Consider the following 21965-nt stretch of genomic DNA (forward strand, 5'->3'; position numbering starts at 1 on the left):
TGGATTGCTCTACTTTGAACGTGAATGCAGTGGCTATAGTAGACTAGGAGCTAGTCTTTGCCCCATGGCCTAACCTCTGACCACTCTGTAATAGTGCCATGTCCAGCGAACAATGAAGCGCTTCAAGCACTTGTCATAATTTGTCTTATGGAAGACCCATGCAAGTTTAGAGTGTCTCGATGTTCTACGAATACCTCGAAAAAATCTTACATTGTGGCGCTTTCAGAAACATTTATATAAAATAAAGTGACATCGAAAGATTCAATGACACATACTTTTTCTGAACGTGCTCTTCGAAATTGCTCACGAAACATGTTGCTGTTTAATAGATACACGAAACATATTTGAGCAAAGGAGCAAGTGTAGTGTTCAAAAGCCAAGATATTCTATCAGTAGGGCCACCTAGGTTGCTCATGATAGGATGTGCTTGTGAATAAATCTGGGTCTTTTGAGAAGAGAGCAGAAGAAGAGAGTTTGTCTACTTTTATTAGCACGTATAAAACCGGGCAACTAGAAAGTTTGTATTTCAGCCGCGACAATTGTGATAATTGTCTTGCAGCCTTTCCAGTCTGACCCAAACTCTATTGAGATGTTTGTTTGTTTGTTTAATGAAGCGAGCGTTGCATTGGCGTGAGATTAGAAATAGGATGCTTTCTTGAAGCAAAAAAAAACGTTTCAGAATCGAGAAAACCGGTGTGGTGAATAGTCGAAACTTGGCATCCATTCGAGGATGGGGAGGCTGCGGTTTGAATATCATTGCGGGGAATGGCACCAGTGGGAAATTAGGATTAATAGTACTTCCTCTACCCGTTTCATCCTCTCCGATTTTTGCTCTATGTCGCAGGCGGCTATGTACGTATTGGAGGCTGCCCACTATCCTTTATGGTACCCTGGGGCCTATCGTTTAACAGGTGAGAAACTTGGGCCGTTATGCAAAAATGACTGCGTATTGTTAGAAAGAGACGCACTATCTTTAACCGAACCACGAGGCGGTATTTTTTCGTCTTTCGGAGTATGACTACGGCTACCACTACTAGGGTCTGCGTAGTACTTTTATAGGCCATTTTTGATCCAGTTCCCGACGCAATAACCTACTGAACCTCTCTTGTAGCCTAGTCTTGGTATTGGAGCGAATATTGTTACAAATCATTCTTGACTCAACCTCGATTATCTTCCAGTCACGAATCATTTACAACACTCATGTTTACGAGGACGTTTTGGCAACATCGAGTGCAGTTGGACTTGTTTTTCCTCAGTGCTGTTCGCAGAAGGAGTTGCTCGATTCCTTTTACTTGCCGGCTTCCCTTCGTGAGTCCGCATGTTTCATGCAGTCGTTTGTTAGTGATGAAGGTTGGAACGACATTGTATTTCAAGCAGCGGCGGAGAAAGTGGATGGATTGCCTTTTTGAGGCTTTTTGAGATCTTTTGTCTCAAAGAATGATCTTCACTTAGCAGTCGAACACAGTTTGCTGGCACATCCTTCAAAAGCGTAAAGGTTCGACCTTCCTCGAATCGGCGTAACAATTGCAACTTGACAAATTGTCAATGTAAAGCAAGAGCCTAGATTGTCAACAGTCACTATTACGGCTAACGTTGCGGCGTCACTCATAGCATCACTTTTCGATGAAGTAATCGATGGTGCTGACCTTCATTTAATGATTTTAGGGTGGATCGGAAGGAGCGAAATGCGAGCAGCCCTATTATTCCATCGAAGATGAGATATTGGAAGAATGACGCTTCGCGCAAGCGAAAGAAAAGATTCGCAGGATTCGTTCTATTTTACGGATTAGGAAAGCAGCTGCGCTTGCCGAAGAAATTACATTTAGATGGTCCAGATACACGACCGGCGTCTCTTTTCAAACGATAAACGTGAAACAAGAGTTGTATTGGAGTCTTTTCCAAGGTTCTCGTAAAACACTTCGGTTCTCGTAAAACCCTTCACGAAAATTCAATCTGGACGTAAGCCAGATTTTTTCTCGAGATCCCTCAAAATATGTTGCTTTCACTAAATCAAAGAGGCCAATTCTTTACTCGCTTTTGCTGGAGTAAATCGATCATTAGCGGCTGTTCAAGTGACGAATGATGACGAACGAATCTTTACATGCGTCTTAAGAAATTTTGCTGAAAGAAGGAAACTACCTTCTGTTACAAGCATTGTCTCTTGACAGAAGCTCTTTTCCTTCTTTTCACGCTTCACTCGCTGCTTCAATTATATCCAATATAGGTTGATTTAGGTCGATTTTTTTTACAGGCTAATTGCGCCACCAGAGCGTTCATGATAACTTCTTGTGCTGACTTTTTAAGGGTCGCGAACACGTCGTTAAGTGGATGAACGTCGAAGCCAGCACCGACATGCGTCAAAATTGCTTAGAATTTTGCACAGCTGGAGGCGTTGATGTTGTATCTGGTCATCCGTGTGTTTACGAGAGGTGCGCTGTTGCTTTATTTTTTTTCAGCAAGGTTAAGTGCACATTTACTTCTTAGGAGCAGTACTTGCATCAATTCGTCATTGAATGTGGAAATGCGAGATAGTTTTCGTAAAATGGGCGGAGCTGACTATAATTGTGCAAGTACTGATGATGGTCGCAAACGTTGTTATCAGGTTCGTTACTTGTTCACAGTTCTGAGTACTGTCGCTCATTTCAGGCTACGTACACGACTGTGCCACTTCATTGTGTATTTTACTAGTGGCCGACTTCGAATGTCTTTCCCATGTTTTCCCAGTTTTTTTTGGCGCAAAAAATATATGCATAATGATTCCTTGTCTGGGCTGATTCCTTAACGCAGGAATAAGAGTCTAAAGTCGAAAGACGATTCTTTACGAAACTTTCCACTGGAGATTGTGGAAAGGAATAGTAAATTAAAGGGGTAATTTTGATATTTTTGCTGAAGGCCTCATCTTGTAGTCAGTGCGAGCTAGCAAGCTTTAGCGGTTTCTATGCAAAAAGTAGTTCAGAACCCGTAATATCAATAATTGCCCGAGGGCGAAGTACCGTTGCTTTCAAATACCTCTGCGTGCAGGTTTTTCGGATTTTGTGAACTCTAAATGTACATTTGCTAGCGATAATTGCTCAAGGGAAGGGAGAGCATTGTATTTTAGCATGATGAAGCACTTTCTCACCTCGTTATCGATTTCGAGAGTTTAATGGTTTGTGATGAATGCTCGGGCAATTTGATTGCTTTGCATTATATTGTACGAACTTGGTCTACTGGCGCGCCACTGATCCCTGGTGCTGGCATCAACCTCAAACCTACTTTATCTCTACAAGCAATAACATGGATACGTGTAAGAAACGATGTCTCCGTAAAGTGCAGGGGCTGTCAATTGAACGTTACCGACACAATGATGCGCGAGATCTAAACTTGAGAACTGATGGCTGAAGTGAACAAAATGTACAGGGAACGTGAGAAGTGGGAAGTTCACTGCAAACAACTTGAACGAATAATAATAGGAGAAATGAAAACATACTTGGGCACGAAGCCGATACGTATGAGAGGGCGATGTCCACGTGGGATGTGAGGAATCGGGAGTTCGATATAAACGAACGAACATCGACCCTCGAGTGCTTGGGGCGTTGTTTACAGGGCGCACTTGCTGTAGATGATGATCGATCGCGTTTTTGCGATAGAGAAGGGTAAGCATTGAAAACGCTAGCTACAGTGACATTTATGGTATTCCATAAATAACCAAAGGCTTTGTTCTCTGGAGCTCCGAAAGCCAGAAGAATTTAATCCGGTGCTCAGAACTCTTGATATGACATGAATTTACCACCACTACTTCGAAGCTTAATACCCAGTCCCCGATGCACTACACTCATCTCCTGTCCAGAAAGCAATATTGGCATCGGCGGGTATAGTGAACCCCGAAATATGTGAGTTCCATGTTTGTGTAGCCTGACAAGTCGAATCATATGCCTTTGTATTATAAGATTATTGAACTCCTATGTTTTGTTAATGAGACTGCATTACATGTTGTCTAGGAAGCACCTTTTCACTGTCCATCCTGAACATAAATAACTAGTGTTTTATTCACTCTTTACCAGTAAAACCACAGCAATTCCTTTCAGCCCACAGTTATTTTGTCTCACTTCCTTCATAATCAGCTGATTTTATTTCAGTAGAGAAACATTTTCGCAACAACATTATGTTATACCTGTATTTAGAAGAATTCTGAAAGATTCGCAATGTATTGCAATCACAGTCCACGAATCTCCCTCATTAGAGGGACTAAAGTCGGTTAATCACGAGTTCCCAGGCAGCGGATAAGGAGCTAATCGTGGACCAAAAGCGACATTGTGCTTTCCCTGAGACGGAGTTGCATTCAGGGCATGGGCTCCCTGTTTCTGCTGTGCTAGGATCGGCTCATAATACCATTGCATCCCGCTCGTCCGTCCGGGCAAAAGCCTGCAATAAAGTTCTTGGGAGGTGCAAGGCAAGCGGTCTGAAACCGCTTCTAACAAATAAACTCCATCCTTCCACCCTCAGGAAAACCCAACGTTCTTCCAAAAATTTAAAATTATATGTATTTTACAGTAATAAGAAAGAGTCTTCCGATTGCGGAGGAAAGCCTGGTATGGTAGCGCCAGGAAGGGCGGAGTTGCAGGAGTCATGTAGGCTACCTAAACGGAAAAGGAATAGGGTGACTAGGTGTACTTATAAAGCCCGTACACTTGCATAGGATGCGACCATTGAAGATCTGATGATGCAAGCCAGGAAGTTTAATTACGACTTCATTGGACTCACTGAGACGAGACGAACCACTAAACCTCGTATACGAACCTGGAGAAGAACAGTTCTTAAGAACTGGCGGCAGTAGAGGAGTTGGTGGAGTTGATGTCTTCGTCAACACGAGTACGGCAAAGAACATCGACCCTTTCGAGCAAAATACGACCCGAATCGGACGTCTGCAGATGAGAAGATGTGGTTGAATGCCAGCTTTGACTATCTTAGTCGCTTACCCCCCAACATCAAGCTACGAAGAAGAAGAAGTTGAAGCTTTCTATGTGGACCTGGAGAAGTTTCACCTAGAAGTTCATACCTTCGACAAGGTCATTGTTGGTGATTTTAACGCCAAAATTGCCTTCAGAAGAACACCTTACCAACTTCACATCGGAACACACGTCCTTCAATGGAATGAATAGGGAAAGAGGCTTTCTGAGTTTTTCATGACGACTGAGACCATCCATGGGAACTCGCAATTCCAGAAGCACTCCTCCTCTACGCTGAACGTGGTAGTCACTCGAGGAGGGTACCATAATAGAATTGACCACATCATCGTCAGTAAAAGATCTTGCCTGATGGATTTTCCTGTCGCGCCAAAGTTCTATACGCGATCGGACCATCTGCTTATGCGAGAAAGCTTTTCCCTCACGTGGAGAGGAGAAAATCCGCGAAATTCACAAAGCGAAATCCCAGAACTATAGTCGACTGGAAGCTCTTCACTTCGGTTGTCGGCTTTTGGGAAGGTACCGTCAGGGACAACATCGACGACGAATAAGAACGGCTTTTAGAACATCTTACGTACAAGGAAAGCGAAGAGTTTCAAAACCAGCAATAGACGTCTGCCTCTCGAAACTCTTGAGCTTATACGCAAGCGTGGAGCAGCACAGGTCGCAAGCAACCAAGAACTCACATCTGAGCTCGCAAGGCTTTGCAGGGAGGCGATAAAAACTACCTCAGAGAAGAACAGAAATGTTGGCTGAAGCTAAAGAGGCGGGAAGAACACCTGCCATGCCCATCGAGGCTTTATTCACCGCAAGACGAAGATGGCTGCTTTCCGGAACCTGAATGAATCAACAGTTGCGTCGAGAAAGGGAGTGGAGAGAATCATCCACAACTTCTACTCTGATCTTTTCGTCAGCCATGTCTACTTGCCTCCTCTCCATCTCTGGGAAGATGGGCACGTCATCCCAGAGGTTTTCGCGTCCGAAGTGCGACATGGAATCATGTCGGTGAGAAATCGCGCGGCACTCGTTTTCGAGAGGATGATATCTGAACATGAACAGGATTGAAAAAGTGTTAGATGAAGGACAGCCACGCGAACAAACAAGGTTTCGAAAGGGATTCAACACAATTGCCCACATTCACATTGCTTCGAAACTTGTCGTATCGTAGTATCGCGAGAGTACATGGTGCCGCAATGTCTCAATGTCACTGACGTAAAGGTTTTAGACTCGGTTCGGAAGGAAGCGGTCCTAGGCCAACCAAGGTGTCTCTACGCAGCACATAAAGATACTTCGAGAGTTGTACAGTAACTACACGACCAATTTTTCTTTTCCCAATTTTTCATTTTTTCCCCTTTTTCTACAATAATGTCGCGATCGACGTGGAGAGAGGGGATAGGGGGATATCTAGGTCGGAAAATCAACATGATGAACGACCTGACCTCCGAGCTGGGCAAAAGGAAACGAGCGGCTTGGGGAGCATTCAAGAGGATCGAGGATGTAGTGAAGAGGGCTAAGAAAATCCTGCTCCTTGCCCACTTATTCAATACCACCTCTCTTCCCGCATTGTCCTACGCTTCAGAAAGCTGAGCGTCTCGCAAGCAGGAAGAAAATGCTATCAAAGTCATAGAACCTGCAATTGAAATGCTGATGCTAGAAGTATCCCGCTTTAAGCAAGTCAAAGAGGAAATTCGAAGTTCACTCCTACGTCACCGATCGAAGATTAGAGACGCTGCCGCATATGCCAAGGAAAGTGAAATTAGGTGGGCCGGACGTATGATGTACGGTCCGGTCCAAAGCACTGGAAGTTCGGTGCAGTTGTGTAAACTGCTGTGATCTATGAGGTGCGGTGGAGTGCGACAGTGAGAGAAGAGGGAGGACGGCTGCTAGAGTGGATCACCACTCATCGCTGCAGTTTGTAGTGTCCCGACTTGATCCCAGCCGCTAGCTACATCGTGCCGCTTGGAGTGCAGCTGCTTAACTGTACTGAGCTTCTTGTTGTTTTGACCCGACTGCAGCTTTTGACTCCTAGAAGAAAAAGTGCTATATTATGTTGGCTACTTCATTTTTACATTTTGAAAGAAATGACGTTTGAAAGCTAGGACACACCTGTTTTGCTGGGGGATCAGGTGAGTCCAAAAGCTTCCTAGATCCTAGCTTCAAAGGTATGTAAGAGCATTGCATTTCTGGTGTGCCACCTTTGTAATGTAAATGGATCGACGCCATTTCCTAATGATCTTCTACGAGTGGAAGTGTATGTCATTTAGCCGCTAATATCAGCGAGCCGTTCGTTGGACGAGGGGACCACTACCCACGCTCTCTATCTAACTACTGGCTCTACCGAGACGAGTTCAGTCGCAGTGGTAGGTGCAACTGAATCAGCACCAACGGGAGGTTGTGGTCTGCCGCTTCTGGGACTACCTAAGGATGTTGTGGTGTGAGCTGCTTCCGGACGGTTGACACGAAAGTCTGCACATGGCAGCCGCAGTCCGAGAAAAGCGACCGATACGCGCTGCCGTTCACCCTCTACACGGCAACATACTTATTCGGCTCGTCGCCATCATGTGTTTTGGAATGGCGAACGGCCCTCCACCTACCCTTCGGACTACCACTTATTCTAAGTCCTTGACCATTTCGTTAACCTTTGAAGGAGAAGCTGTTTAATTGTTTCACTCTTTCACTGACCTCAAATCTGCTATTGAATTGCTCTCTGAGTATCAGATTCCCAGCTTCTGGTCTCAGAGAATTGTAACGGACAGGTAGAATGGGACAAGACGTTCCACTCTTGACTGTTGTGTCCACAGGAAGTAAGTCGGTAATTCTGTGGTCAACGAACTACCTAAAATAAAATAGAAACGTTGCTCGTGCCACGCGCAAAAAAAAAAACACAAATTCGACCAACCGTTTATCAATCGACGGGGACACCTCAAATTTGGGTAATTAAACCACCGAGCGAAAAAATATAAAATGAGAATGAGCAAGGTTAGCAAATGAGGATAGGAGAAAAATTACATGAAAAATTACAAAAAACATTAAAAAATGAGGAAGACAATGTGGTGGCACCATGTTTCGATCGAGGCTTAAAAAGGCTGCAGGGCGGGTGCGCAGCAGCGTTGTTGATAGATAAAAAGATACGCTGCGCACCCGTCCTACTTACATGCCGCTGCCGCGACGTGAAATCGCGGCTTTTCCGCGATACTACCACTGAGACGTCTTCCTACCATTTTGCGGGGTTGCTGTGAGCCTATATTTTATTAAATGCGCATGAGAAATCTTGCACAGTTTTTTGGTGCATCGCTTGAACTACAACCACATTTGAAATTGGATCTACTTGACCGTCGGACTCAGTTACCCCTTAATCGCAAGCGAGCGTTTGCTTCTCACCATATGATCAGTAACAGCTTGACTAATTTTACTTATATAAGCAGCATAATAGGAAAAAATTCTCAATTTCTATAAAAGAAAAGCTACACATGCCTTTTCATCCAGCTTGGAAGAGCTTTCCAGAATGATGAAGTTTGCGGACAAAAGGTCAATTGTCCTGAAGATGTTAAAAAAAAACGTTGCGAGGAACAATGCAGTCCAACTCATATCCTGTTGAAGCCAAATAAAATAATCGACTGAGGTCATTGAGGTCAAAATTGACAAAAGTGAAGAATATTAAATAATTGTAGAATGAAAATCGGGCAAAAAAGGCTTGCTGAGATTGAGAAATCGTCTTGAGTAAGAATTCAACTTTTTGAGCAATGTGATGATGATATGATGATACTGATATCACTATGATGTCGCTGACGATGATAACTGTGATTTATGCCATTAACACTGAAATTATTGGTGCCAGTTTTCTTGCCTGTTTTTTCCTTAGTTTTATACAAGGACAATTTATTAGTTTTTCACTATTGAAAGATTGGATTTTCTGTAGGATAAAACTCTTTGTTCGGCAAAAAAACGGTCTTTTTGCCTGCGATAGTCCCACACAAGGAAAAACATAGGTGAAAAGCTCAGAGGTGTTTTTTCGTGTCGCGTCAGATAAGCTTTCGGCTAACAGTTGCTGTCTTGACGGTCAGGTTAGGTCTTCGGCATAAGCAACAGCGAACAGTTATTGGCCAAAAGGTAACCCCATAGCTGATGCCATCCTCTGCACTGTTTATCATTCAAGTAAACGCTATTTCGAACTCTCTCAAGAACTGCGAGTGCAATGCATTATTCCTAGAGAATCAATTGTCAGTTGTTGACCTAGCACCTTTTTGTCTAGAAAACTGTAAATTTATTTTATTGGTACGGGACCCGCAAAGTTTTGGAGGCGTAGTATTTTAATTCCGATGAATTTATGGATTGTGACGATGTTCTTATGAAGTTGAGATTCAAGGCGTTTACGGCCTTTTTACGTCTTCTTGTCTTGTATGCTTCCTAGCTGTGAACACTTTGATGTGGACTGCGAAAACTTCAGCCTATCTCATTTGCAGTTCGTCTTGAGCGCGTTTTCCAACCGTAGAAATCTATCAGATCGTCCTTTTGGCCATTTGTCTTCATTTTTGCGCGTCATCTCAATGTTGATTTCGCACTTCTGATATGATACTACCAGTATGAACGTCCGGCTAAAGCCGGACTTCGGACCTTCTGTGGTGTTCACTTCGCTCGCCATCGGTGATCAATGAAAATCGGTGCGTATCGTTAGGTACCCACAGCCTCCGCAACAACCTGTCCTCAGGGGAAATGTCTGACAGCGGCGTTCGTTAATTGCGCTGCACAGCAGTTGATAGCGTCAGCAGAGCATTTCGCTGCGTCTGCCTTATGCTCCGCCCATCATATCGTCCATCTTCTGCCCTCATGGTCTAATGAGGTGCGAAACCTCCCAGGAGCACGCTATCCCTGGTATTGCTTCTGTACGGAGTATCGATCACTTACGTATAGAGATACATCGAAAGATTGCACGCGAAATACTGGAAATAGAAAATAATAGGGTTTTATTTGTGTGAAACAAACAAATCGAAACTTTTACAAACTATTGCAGTACCTTACGTGGGTGAAACACTCTATATAAATACAAATATATATCTATATCTTCTATATAGTTTTTTAATCACAAATCTACGTCTTCCAACGACGAAGTTCTCGTTTTACACTTTCTAGCTTTTAATTTGGAATATTTTCAGCTTCATTCATGTTTTCTGATGTTGTTTTATTCTTGTACAAATTTTCTACGTTTTCGCTTCATTTTTAGCATTTTCATTTTTTTATGGTTTTTGCACTTTCTACGTTGCTACACTGTTGCCTTTTTGTTCTTTGAACCTAGAAGTCAACTCTATCACGTTATTGCAATACAAACACGGCACATGACCTCAGTGATGTAGTGATGGGCGTGGCTTAGGGATCACAGCTAGCCTAAGATATGCCTGGCCTGGCCTACCGACAGCCTCTTCTGCAGGCACTTATTCGGCTGCAGATAATCGGCCTAACGACCGCCCCCAATATCATGCTATACAATAGTCCGTGTGTGTGTGTGTGTGTGTGTGTGTGTGTGTGTGTGTGTGTGTGTGTGTGTGTGTGTGTGTGTGTGTGTGTGTGTGTGTGTGTGTGTGTGTGTGTGTGTGTGTGTGTGTGTGTGTGTGTGTGTGTGCGCGCGTTTGCGTCTGTGTATGTGTGTGTGTGTGTGTGTGTTTGCGTCTGTGTATGTGTGTGTGTCTCAGTCAAGAAATCACAAAAAGAGAAGGAGACGGATACCATGGTGTCGGTTTGGTGCGCCGGAGCCCCAATGCGGTAAAATTGGGTGAGACGGGTCCTACGGCGTCGAATTCGTTCCCCGGAGTCAGATAGCTGTAAAATGGGGTGGGACGGGTCCACTGGGGTTGGAATGGTGCGCAGGAGCCCCAACGCAGTAGAATGGGTTCCTATGGTTTCTTCGCATATCTATTTCCCAGCATGTCTCCTGGTGCTGCTAACATCTTTTCTTCAAAGAGAGGAAAAGCACGTGCGAACGGCTGCTTAAATACAGTACATAGTAGCCAACATTTACGCGATCTGACGTAGAACGTTGTTTTTATCACTACGATAGTGAAATTCACGTCATTTCATGTTAGCACTTCGTTCTTTGCTAATAGCTGAGAACGGAGGAAACTCATCCTTCGAATAATGTTTCCAAATTGTGGAGATGTGAGAGAACCATAGATGTGAAATCAAGTTCTATTGTTCTCCAATTATAGAACCGACGCGTCCAGAGAAAAAAACATGAAATCTTTCATCTATACTTAAATTTTCGGGTAAAAAAAATTGAAGAAAGCGTTGATAGAAAAAAGCAATTCTAATTTTAAAAAATGTCGTTACTGTTATTTCTTACTGATAGGTGAAGGCGAGCGAAACGAACACCAAAATAAGCCTGAGGCAGGTATATATATATATATATATATATATATGTATATATATTATATATATATATACATATATATGTATATGTATATAATATCTTAGGCGAAAGATTTCACAGTTTTCTTTCCAGACACATCAGTCCTTCCACACCAATATAGTATAGACACAGTTTGAAAGCATTACTGATCCCTCCTGTTTTTCCCGATGGTTATCACAGAATAATGTTTTAACATAAAATTACGTGAACGAATTCACCTTACTGATAAAGATAACGCTCCACCTCAGGTCATGTAAACTGTTCACTACTATTTAAGCAGCAGGTTTCATTCCGGTTTCCACTCTCCGAGGAAGGCATGTTACCAAGCCATATTGTTTGAGGCAAGAGCAGTACAGCTGGATTCGGTAGGGATGCAGTAAATTCCGAAGTTTCTGTCAAAATTGCTTCATGTATTCCGCTTATATCTCTTTAATCATTTTGCAGCTGGCAGAGTCAGCTGCAGACTTTCGTTATTTTAGACAGTTATACATCAGCACTTCTGAAATGTGCATGCTAAAAATCTTGTTCCATCTTTGTTTCCTACAACATTTTTTCTTCTTGCTATTGCTATTTCCACGGTGAAGTTTTAATAGATAAACACATCTTGACTCAGAGACCTGAGTGCGTTATACTGTCGGAAGCATCAAGAGGTGAAATGGAAGCACTTCGAAATGGTAATGTCAAAGAAGTTTATAAATCTGGTAGGTCTTCATTAGCTTCACAGCGAATATTCGGTAGTTTATAATGAGATACTTGAATGTTGTTTTTTTCCTCAAGGTTTAAATTCGGTTACCGAGAAGCTTAATTCCCTCGATTTGAGCAACAACAATTCGTCCATTTCTAACAATGATTGCCGTTTTCCAAAAAGCGCTCCCAGCCGTCTTTCATCAGGTGGAGTTTTTTTTTTCCTTTGAGTACAGTACAGAGTGCCAGTTAGGGAAATATGAAGTGTCACATCACAAACCGGTATTTCTTGAATGGCTTTAATCGATCATAAAAGAATTTTGGAGGCAGGAGGCACCGCAAGTAGAGAAAAATGATTTTGAAACCTTGTTTAGGGCATGTAGATATATGGGGGTGGGGATCTTAAATTACCTCGTCTTCGAAGATATCTAGAGCAAATGGGTCATGCCATTTGAAGCAGTTTTAAAGATTTTATAAGAACCGTGAAAGTATCGTGGAAGCCCAAAGTTGCGTTAGAATCTACAAAGAGTACAGAGTGGAACATTTATCAAATACACAAACTATCTTTCGGCTTGTGATCTTTTCAATCAAGAATTGGAAAGGAAAAGAGGTTTTTTTTTTGGCTTTCTTGGCGAGGTGCGAGAGAACCATACTTGCACCGATAGGTCAATATTTTTTTTCAAAGACAAATGCTAGATTTAGTAGTTTCTTATTGGTTAATAGTGAAGGGAAACTCCAAGCAAACATGTTAAATAGTTAGAGAAAAATGAAGAGTAAGTGAGGATGGGTAAGAGAGGGAGAGCAAGAAAATAATAGTCACAACTGCAGTATGCGAAGCGAGGTCTCTTAAATTTGAAACAACTACATGACCTTTTTCTTTCATGTACCACCATGAATATTTGCCCGATGAATTTTTGGATGAGGCTCTGAGCTTTGTACATTTATTAATATCTCTTCATTTCTGTATCAGTTACCTGCTGAACACAAAATTTGTATACAGTACTTCTGGTGCACGAATGGATGGTCCTACTGCGGGGTGGAGAGAGGAATAAGTGACAGAGAAGACTTCTGTCCTTACTCTCTAGATCAGGAAAGGCTTTCAACGCTACGCAAACAAGTTTTTTTCAGCTTAGGTCTTTTAGGTCCCAACGGACGCTCTCGTACCTTTTTGAGCTCTCTGCTGCTCTTTTTTCACGCTCTCAGACAGCCTCTGCGCATGTCCTTTCAAACTGGCTCGAACAATAGTAATGACATCTCGATATACATATAACGAATGCAAATGATATGGTGCACACACAATCGATCCGTTTCTAACGTTTACTAAACAACCGTTGAAAAGGTTAATGAAAAATATCAAATATTCAAATCTCCAAGAAATATCAGAGTGAGAAGCTTCCTTTTTGAGCTCTCTGCTGCTCTTTTTTGCTTTTTTTTTGCTTGGGTGAATATTTGTTGTAAATTTAAACAAGATGATATGCCAAACAAGATTTTCTTCTGCGCTCTTCAGCAAGCTAATGTGACGCAATGGATTCGTAACAGATGGTCGTTATGGTAATTTAAATGACTAAGTTTAGAATGAAGGGTCCACGTCCTCGATATTGATATTGTCGCATCCAACGCGACAGTTTTGCACTACTAGGCTGTACATGTACTGTCCACATGCATGTACACGTTCTACATTTGGAAAACATTCAAACCTCAGCTTCAAACACTCCTTAGCAATATATTATAGACGAAATTTAAAAGCATTGCTCGAAATATGGGTTTTCCTCCTGTTTCCCCCAACAGTTATCACAAAATGATGTTTTAGTATAAAATGACGTGAAAGACATCATCCTACTGATAAAGATAACGTTCTTCGTCAGATCATGTAAATTGTTCATTACTATTTAAACAGCCGGTTTCATTCGTATCCCTTTTCCTAGGAAGGCATGTTATCAACCCGAGGCAAACATGCAAGGATACAGACGCGCGGTGAAGTTATAAAGGTAAAAAGCATCACGCGCAGTTTCTTCGGCCATGAAGCGGCTGCAGCGTTCCATTTACCTTTTGCGACATGCGCACGAAGTTATTTCGCACCATTTCGACGCCGCTGCAGCCGTCGCACCCAATTTTATAGCAGTCTAGCACGGGCCCACCAATCCGACGCCGTGGGACCCGCCGCACCCCCTTTATAGGCATGTGATGCCAACGCATCAATTCAACGCCGTGGGTTCCGTCGCACCCCCTTTTTCGAATTTCGTGACACACTCGTGATAGACTAAGCCCGTTATTATATGGCACGATCATGATAATACTCAGCAAACATATCAGACGTTATTTACTTCTATCTTTTCTTATGGATAAGAAAGGTTCTTGAGGTTTTTCACTGGTTGCATATTTGCCTTTCAAATTCAAGGCGTCAGGCTCCTCTAGGAATGTAGGATGAGACTATGCACCGACGTACAGAACAACACCTAGTGTAAGAAGAGGTCTGAAAGTGTGATAGGTTGTTATTGATGCAATCTTCCTTCCAAGGGAGTCGTGATAGTGTTTCATCCGTGGACATGCCTGTTATCGGAATTTTGAACTCGCACAAGCGTGTGATTACAATATTCCTCTGTGCATGCGCCGATGACACTTCCAACTTGTCGTCTTTTGCGCTGCCGAAAATTCTCTTGTGAGATTTTTTTGCCACCCGCTCGCAATACAGTGTCGGGGTTCAGAGTCCTTTTTTGAAGCGGTTTCTTCGCAGCTTTCGAAGCGCGATCAAAGATTGTACAGTGAAGCTTTGATGTGCATTTAACACGGCTTCTCAGTAATATGAGATAGTAGTGTGAGAAACTGGGGATAGAAAGGCTTTTTGGGCAGGGGCTTTTTGGGGCTTTTTGCACTTGAAGCGGCGCGGGTGGGTGCAGCGATTGCGATAAAGGTAGGATCATCGCGAATTGCAGCGACGAGTGCTGCAAGGAAATGTATCTTCTCAGCCCTAACTGGTACGCTCCACAGCATAGTCAAAGCAGTGAAGCGTACCAGTCGAACTTCAGTCTATTTCGTTTAGGAAACAAAAAAAGAAAAGCATAAGAAATCTAACCTGTCCATCTTTCCTAACTTAGCCGGATCCACGTCGCAGTCGTCGTAGCAATCAGTGGTATCGTCATGCATGCGCAACGTTAAAAATTAATTTGTAATTAATCTATACATATCTAATGTAATATAATAATTAATAGTTGCAATAATTCATGTAATTCTTTTTTATGCAAAAAAAAAATTGCAGAGCCCAAATCTGGGCACAAGTAGACGTATGTTGCTGATTATCCTGCATCCTGCGTTCATCTTTACAGGCAGTGTTGACAGCAGGGCATAGCTATAGGACAGTCCGACACATCCCGACATCTGTGGTTCTTTCTGGTCATTGCATTTTCATCATACGCTGTCCTCAAAAATGAATGGGGGAACGGACCAATTCGAGGAGGAGCTAGGTGGGGGAAACCTTTGTCGGCTCAATGATGTACAGGTATTTTCTATAGCTTCTACGTTGATGTGGGAATATCACGATACGTCTCCAAAATGCAAATGATGCATTGAGGTCTGCTGTAGATTATCATGGTATATAATAACGTTCTTATTTTGTCACATGTGTTTGACGAAATTCCAAACAGGGATTCCGACGGGTCCTACGGCGTCGAATTGCTGCGCTACAGTACAGTAGTATCGCGCAGTAACTTCGTCTGCATGTCGTAGAAGGTAAATGGGACGTTGCAGCCGTCTCATAGCGGTGGCCACTGCTCGCGTTGCTTCTACTTCTATGGCTCTTCCGCGTCTTTATTTCCTTGCACGTTTGCTTTAGGTTAGTAACATGCCTTCCTCAAAAACTGGAAGCAGGAATGAAACCAGTGGCTTAAATAGTACCGAACAGTTTACATGATCTGATGTGTAACTTATCTTCATCAGTACGTTACCTTTATCAGTAGGATGATGTTGTTCACGTCATTTTATGTTAAAACATCATTCTGTGATAGCTCTTGAGGAGAAACAGGAGCAAAAGCCATAGTTAGAGTTATGCTTTCAAATTGTGTCCATATCATGTTGGCATCGAAGAATTTGAAGCTAAAGTTTGAATGATTTTTAAATGTAGAACACGAATAGAAAAAGCTGGATTCTTTCGTCTAAATTTATGAAAAAAAAGAAAGAAGAAGAAGTTCTTAGAAAATGCCACTACTATTAATTTTTATTGATCAGTGATGGCGAGCGAAGGAAACACCACAGAATGTCTGAAGTTCGGCTTTAGCCGGACGTTCAGATTAGTAATGCATGATGCAGACTAGGACTGTTGTAACCATTGATATAACACATGTTGCCTCTACTGGTGCGAAAGAAAAGTTAGCTTTCTTCTTTCACACTAATAGTAGTGCGGTTTGGCTTAGGGTCGACAGAGATAGTGCTTCAGTGGTGGTAATATTTAGTAAGAGACAAGTGACCAGAAAGTGCCCACTAGGAGCCACAAATTCAGGAATGCCCGTATTGGGCTGTCATGTTGAATAAAGCGTAGTGAGCGGTCATCTTGATATGATGCTGTCAGAATACAAGTGTCCTCTACGAAAATAGGTTCAAAAGATAAAGTAAATAGATTTGTGGCGTCCTGATCCAAACAACAGGGCACTCCGAACCACGCAATTAAAAATGGGATCATAACAGTATTGAAACAAATCTTCTAGTGAAGAAAATCCAGTGCTATAATTGAGAAGAACAGGTGATGTTTTCATTATCGGTTTATTTGAGTAGTGACTTGTTGGAGTCGGTGGCGGCATCATCCATTCGTTCCTTGTTTGTACATCAAATTAGCAGACTGGAGTGTAGTTAAGGTAGTTAAGGTAAACTGACAAGGGAAAGGATTTTAAAACTTTGAGAATTAGCTATGAGCACTATTGCGATCACAGTACCCGCATTTGATCTCATATTTCAAGCAGCCACATAGCATATTTCAAATGTGCGATCTTCGCCAGCACCACGTTTCTCGGCAGAATGAATATTCTTTTTTGAGTTTTGTTTTCAAATTTTAGTGTTGTCGTTGCGCGGAGCTAGATTACTGCAAGTAGTGATTTTGTTACAAAAGCTCAGTAACGAATATGCGATTCTCGAAGCAGATTTCATCATTCTGAATGTTAGCGATACTGTTAACGTTATTTGTCAAACCAGTGGCTAAAGCCAATGTATTGCAAGAAGGGTCAGGCGTGTGAGAGAATTTTTCCATTGTGGGTCATAAAGGGAGGGGGTTTCAAAGAGAGTCATAAGAGAGTGTGCGGTGAGGAGTAGTGAATGGAGGATAACATGCTAGCCAGGACAAAATATTACGTAGTATTAGATAATTACATACATTATAAAACATATACAGTAATGCATGCATACATCATACAACAACAACAAATAATATGAAATTATTACATAAATTACAAAATATTGTATTAAGTTCCAGGCACAGACTCTATGGAAGCCCCAACATTTTCTTTTAAAAATGTACAACATGTGGACAATGTAACAATGGGACCAAGCAGGTTCGACACCCCACTGAGGTAGATTTTTGCTAAAGAGATGGAAACTTGTAACTTCTCCTGAGAGATGAAAAATTCAATCATGAGTTGTTTTCATCAGTTTAAAGTGGATTTAATGACCAAAGATGTTCAAATTTTGTGCAGATTATTAAGTATGGGAGATCGTGAAAAACTTTGTCATAACAAGACCAAAAGAAAAAGTTCAGGTTTTAGTTTTTCAGAGAAGGAGGTTCGCCCTAAAGACATACATCGCTGTCTTCCTCGTACTAGTCTTTTTTTTAATAATAGATGTTTGGATTTAAGATGGGAAAACGGCATTTTGCTCATCTTTCTCCCACCAAAAATTTGTAAAATTGGCAAAGCCCTGGAAGTTGTTCGATATGGATATTCGAAATTTGCTTTCCATTAAGTTGCTCCGAGTTATTGGAGTTCGCAAGATCATACACTTCGCCGCGCGAACAAAACTTGGCATTTTGGAAAATTTTGCTGTCCCAGAAAAACGGTGTTGTGTTTTAGAAAATCACCTATACATTCGGTTAAAGGTACTTAGAGAATCCTTATGCGCAAAATTTCTCCATTCGGAAGTCTGGATCTCTCAAAATTTAAATGAGAAAAATTTAAAAGATGTCGAAAAATTTTAATCTTTGTCCCATCTTAATTCCAAAGAAACTAGGAGGTGAGGAAAAACAGCGACTGTTTTGTAGCACAAACTTCTGAAAAACTACCAAAAGTATCTTTTTAGGTCCTTTTATCATGAAGTTATTTGCGATCTTCTAAACCTAACAGTGTGCGCAGATTCCTTTTTTGGTCATTAGGTGCCATTAAATTCACTTCTATGGTGCTGAACACCCCGTATAATTAAATTCTTCATCTTTTAGAAGTGAATTCTAGTTTTCAACTGTTTTGCAAAATTTGACTCAGGGGAATGTCGAACATTATCATATTGCGGGAACAAAATGCCGATTTTTTTTTGGATTTTTTTTTTGTCGTTTCTCTATAATTCGACCTATGCACCTGAATTTTCTCCTTTAGGTCGTATTATGTGTTTTATGTCAGTATTTTGAAATATTTAATAGATTTCAGTATAAAAATAGAATAGAATAAAAATTAAAATAAGTTCCAAGTTCGACCTTCTTTGAATCTTGGCATCGTAGAGTTTGATTGTGTAATACTTTTTAAGCAGAACCAAGATTGTTATTGATCTTTATTCTGGCTAACGTTTCGGCGTCGTCGCCTTCTTCAGAGCCTGGAAAAATCAAAGACACGTGTAATCTACTCTCTCAATCTCGTCATCCCACAAGATATGACTTAGCAAACAGATTATTGAGAGGGTAGGTTACACGTGTATTTGATTTTTCCAAGCTCTGAAGAAGGCGACGACGCCGAAACGTTAGCCAGAATAAAGATCAATAACATCCTTGGTTCTGCTTAAAAAGCATCACACAAAAAATTAAAATATTTGAATACCAATATTTCAAAAACATTTCAGCAAGTTTGCTACTTCTGCTACTTGGTTATTCTTCGCTTCTCTCAGATCATACCGAATTTCTCATTTGCCATTTGTTCCTCGGCTAGTTTTTGATTCTTCTTTCTCCAAATATATATATATATATATATATATATATATATATTGAATTGGCACTAACCGAGAACTGTTACAGAAACGTTGCACGAGAACGCGGAGGTGATGAAGAAAAAGGGGGTGGGGGTCGTGTTCGAGAGGATCGTATGCTATCACCACGCTTGATCCTGACCACAAACCGAAAGGGCTACATGATAGTGCATTTTGTGGTGCTCAGCACAAAACTGAAAATGAGTTCTGCACATCTAGTCCTTGCACATTTGTTTCTGAGAGCAAACGCAAAGCAACTTTCTGTTTCTTTCTTCTCGCTTCGTTGATAGTTCAAAAGTGTTCTTAGTAGATTAAAAGTGAAATTTTTGCCATCGTATGATGTGTGAAAGTAAGAAATTCTCGAAATCTACTCAGAACGTGCACAAATGGATTAGATCCATAGAAGTGTATAGTCAGTAGGGAAAACGTGTGGGCTTTATCATGATCCACAAGCGCACTGATGACCTGCAAAGCAGATCAATTTCCGCACCTTCGCTGCAGCTGTAACACTCTTTCATCTCAACGATCGAGGTCTCGTATAGTTGCTTGATTGTGTACTCGATGCCACCAAAAAGGAAACTGGACTCTATTACAAAAGTGACCTTCTCTTCTTTGGAATCGCATAGATTTCTTTGCAACCGCTGAAGATTTCTATGCATGGAATGCTTATTGTCATTACATTAGATTCTTTTTCCAAAAAATTTGGAGTGAATCATTTGGACTTTAACATGTTTGCTGTGCTTTCTCATTCTCTCAAAGGCAGATAATGGAATTTGTGCAGTCTGCAAAGGCATTGTAAGCAGATGTTTCTGATTCACACATTAACGGGGAGTTGATAATAATCTGCTAGCATCATAGCCTCCATAGGAGCTCAGCGAATCTTTGGCTTATCAACAGAGATTGTGTTTTTTAGAAAACCACTGTCAACGATAATTCATCATACTTCTGTGTGGCATAAGGTTGCAAGTTGAAAGATTTCAGCTTTAATTGATTGTAAAACATGAAACTAACATCGATTCGGATTACTTGCTTCAATTCCATGCAACTTACTAATCCATAAATAGTATGAGACTTCTGAACATGGGTAGTCCCTAAAGATCCCTGCACACTGGAAATGGTAAGAAACAAGGGCGTGCGACATTATCGCATGTATTACCTCAAAATGAGTATCCTGGACGTCCAGATGGTCTTTTGAACTCTGGAATAATTTCGCCTTGCTTAAAGACAGCATATCACGAAATTGACGTGGTGTGGAAATTTCATGGAAAAAATAGAGTTTGGAGTGTAGATTACGAACATTAGCGTAAGCCAGCTCAATTTTTGCTAGTCTTTTTGAAACACGGCGTGAAAAACAGTGCTTGTTCCTATGAGTGACGTGAAAACGCTCCACTCGAAAACAGTCGAAGAACAGTGAGGTCTCCTCAGTAGTCCGTTTAAGTCACACCAATGAATGAGCTGCTAAGCGGAGCGAAGCATCCATTTGGTACCCGAATACTTAGTGTTTGGATCGCTTTTTACAGCTACCTGTTTGCCTTAAAAATTAGTATTTCAAAGTATCTTTCGCTAATTATTATTGTTTACTGTCCTATTTAGTATTGCAATGATTGATTTTCTATTTCTCTTTCGGACCTTTTAAATTTTTTTCTTGAGATGATGTCTGGGTCCAGTGTACAAATTCGCATGTACTTACTGTATGACTTCAAAGTAGGACTGAAGGCAACATAATCCGTCAATCGGATTGATGTGGCGAGGGTACCGTTGTTATCTGGGATGGTTAGTGGAGATATAAACATGATAAGCAAATGTCTCTGCAAATGCTCCTAATCGTACGAAGATCAGCCTAGTGATAACTTTGAATAGAGTAGACATTACACGTCAAATCAACCAGAACAGGATAGTACATAGTAAATGTATAGGCCAAAAATACTACAACTAATAGAGGAATCTATATTACCCACCACGATGTCGCCAGTTCATCGGTATATTATCCTCGCTTGGTCGTGGTCACGATCGAATGAAGTCGGGGAAGAGCTACGGTGTTTTCCTTCTCATTCATGTCCTTCGCGTCGTCGACAGCGTGCGTGCAACAGAATGAATCTTACTGAAGTTCTTCCGTTTTCCTTGTTTTCGGTTTCCGTGAGCATATAGCTAAGATCTGCTTGAGAATCCAAATGGTGAACTTTACAAATCTAAGGACGATTCTGAAGGTGATTCTAAGAGGTCCAAAAATTATGCGGCGTCCACATGTCCAGAACATCTTACAACCAATCACAAGTGCTAGAACCATTCTGAACAGAACCACTATAACTGTCGTGTACCATGAAAACATGATACTGTGTGTCAAAAAGTCTGGGAAGATCTGCTTTCTCCTTTGATGAGTCTTATAACAATGCCATGGAGAGTTTTCACTTATTGTGGAGATTCCTTTCAGCTTAAATGTAGTACTCGTAGATCCGCAAGACACTTTGGAATCCTGGCCATTTTTGTAGCGCAGTCGGTAAGAGGTTTCGCTGTAACTGCATGGTCGATCAATGGTTCGAAACTGACCTAGCCCCAGTCAGGCCTTTTATCATCTTGGGATCGATAAATTGGTGGTAGACTTGTCTGGGAAAATAAAAACACCGACTAGGTATGTTGATTATTCGTCGCAAGTTATTGTATAGGCTACAAAAGTAAGCCCCAAACGATTATAGATTGAATTAAACGCGTTGGCGCATCCCAAGCGGAAAAACTAATGTCAGACGCTTCATCGTTTTGACCTTTTGTTCTTCTCAAGTAGCTGGAGAAGTCTG

The 21965-nt window shown here is 41.5% G+C and overlaps 1 protein-coding gene across 2 annotated transcripts; it reads left to right on the top strand.

Moving 5' to 3' along the window:
• Window positions 1-850: 850 nt before the first annotated feature.
• Window positions 851-17215, top strand: RB195_023880 (uncharacterized protein; the record flags this gene model as incomplete). 2 transcript variants are annotated; one of them, XM_064211468.1, is made up of 8 exons in its annotated part: window positions 851-911; window positions 1179-1308; window positions 1666-1771; window positions 2305-2429; window positions 2485-2602; window positions 11960-12047; window positions 12124-12237; window positions 17073-17215. In XM_064211468.1, 8 exons carry the CDS (start codon window positions 851-853, stop codon window positions 17213-17215), a joined length of 885 nt encoding a protein of 294 aa, XP_064067349.1. The 2 variants fall into 2 exon arrangements, with proteins under 2 accessions (XP_064067349.1, XP_064067350.1); XM_064211469.1 differs by lacking the exons at window positions 851-911; window positions 1179-1308; window positions 1666-1771; window positions 17073-17215 and having other exon boundaries at window positions 2329-2429; window positions 12124-12260.
• Window positions 17216-21965: the final 4750 nt, after the last annotated feature.

Source organism: Necator americanus, chromosome X, assembly GCF_031761385.1.
Source record: "Necator americanus strain Aroian chromosome X, whole genome shotgun sequence".
NCBI classification, from domain to species: domain Eukaryota; kingdom Metazoa; phylum Nematoda; class Chromadorea; order Rhabditida; family Ancylostomatidae; genus Necator; species Necator americanus.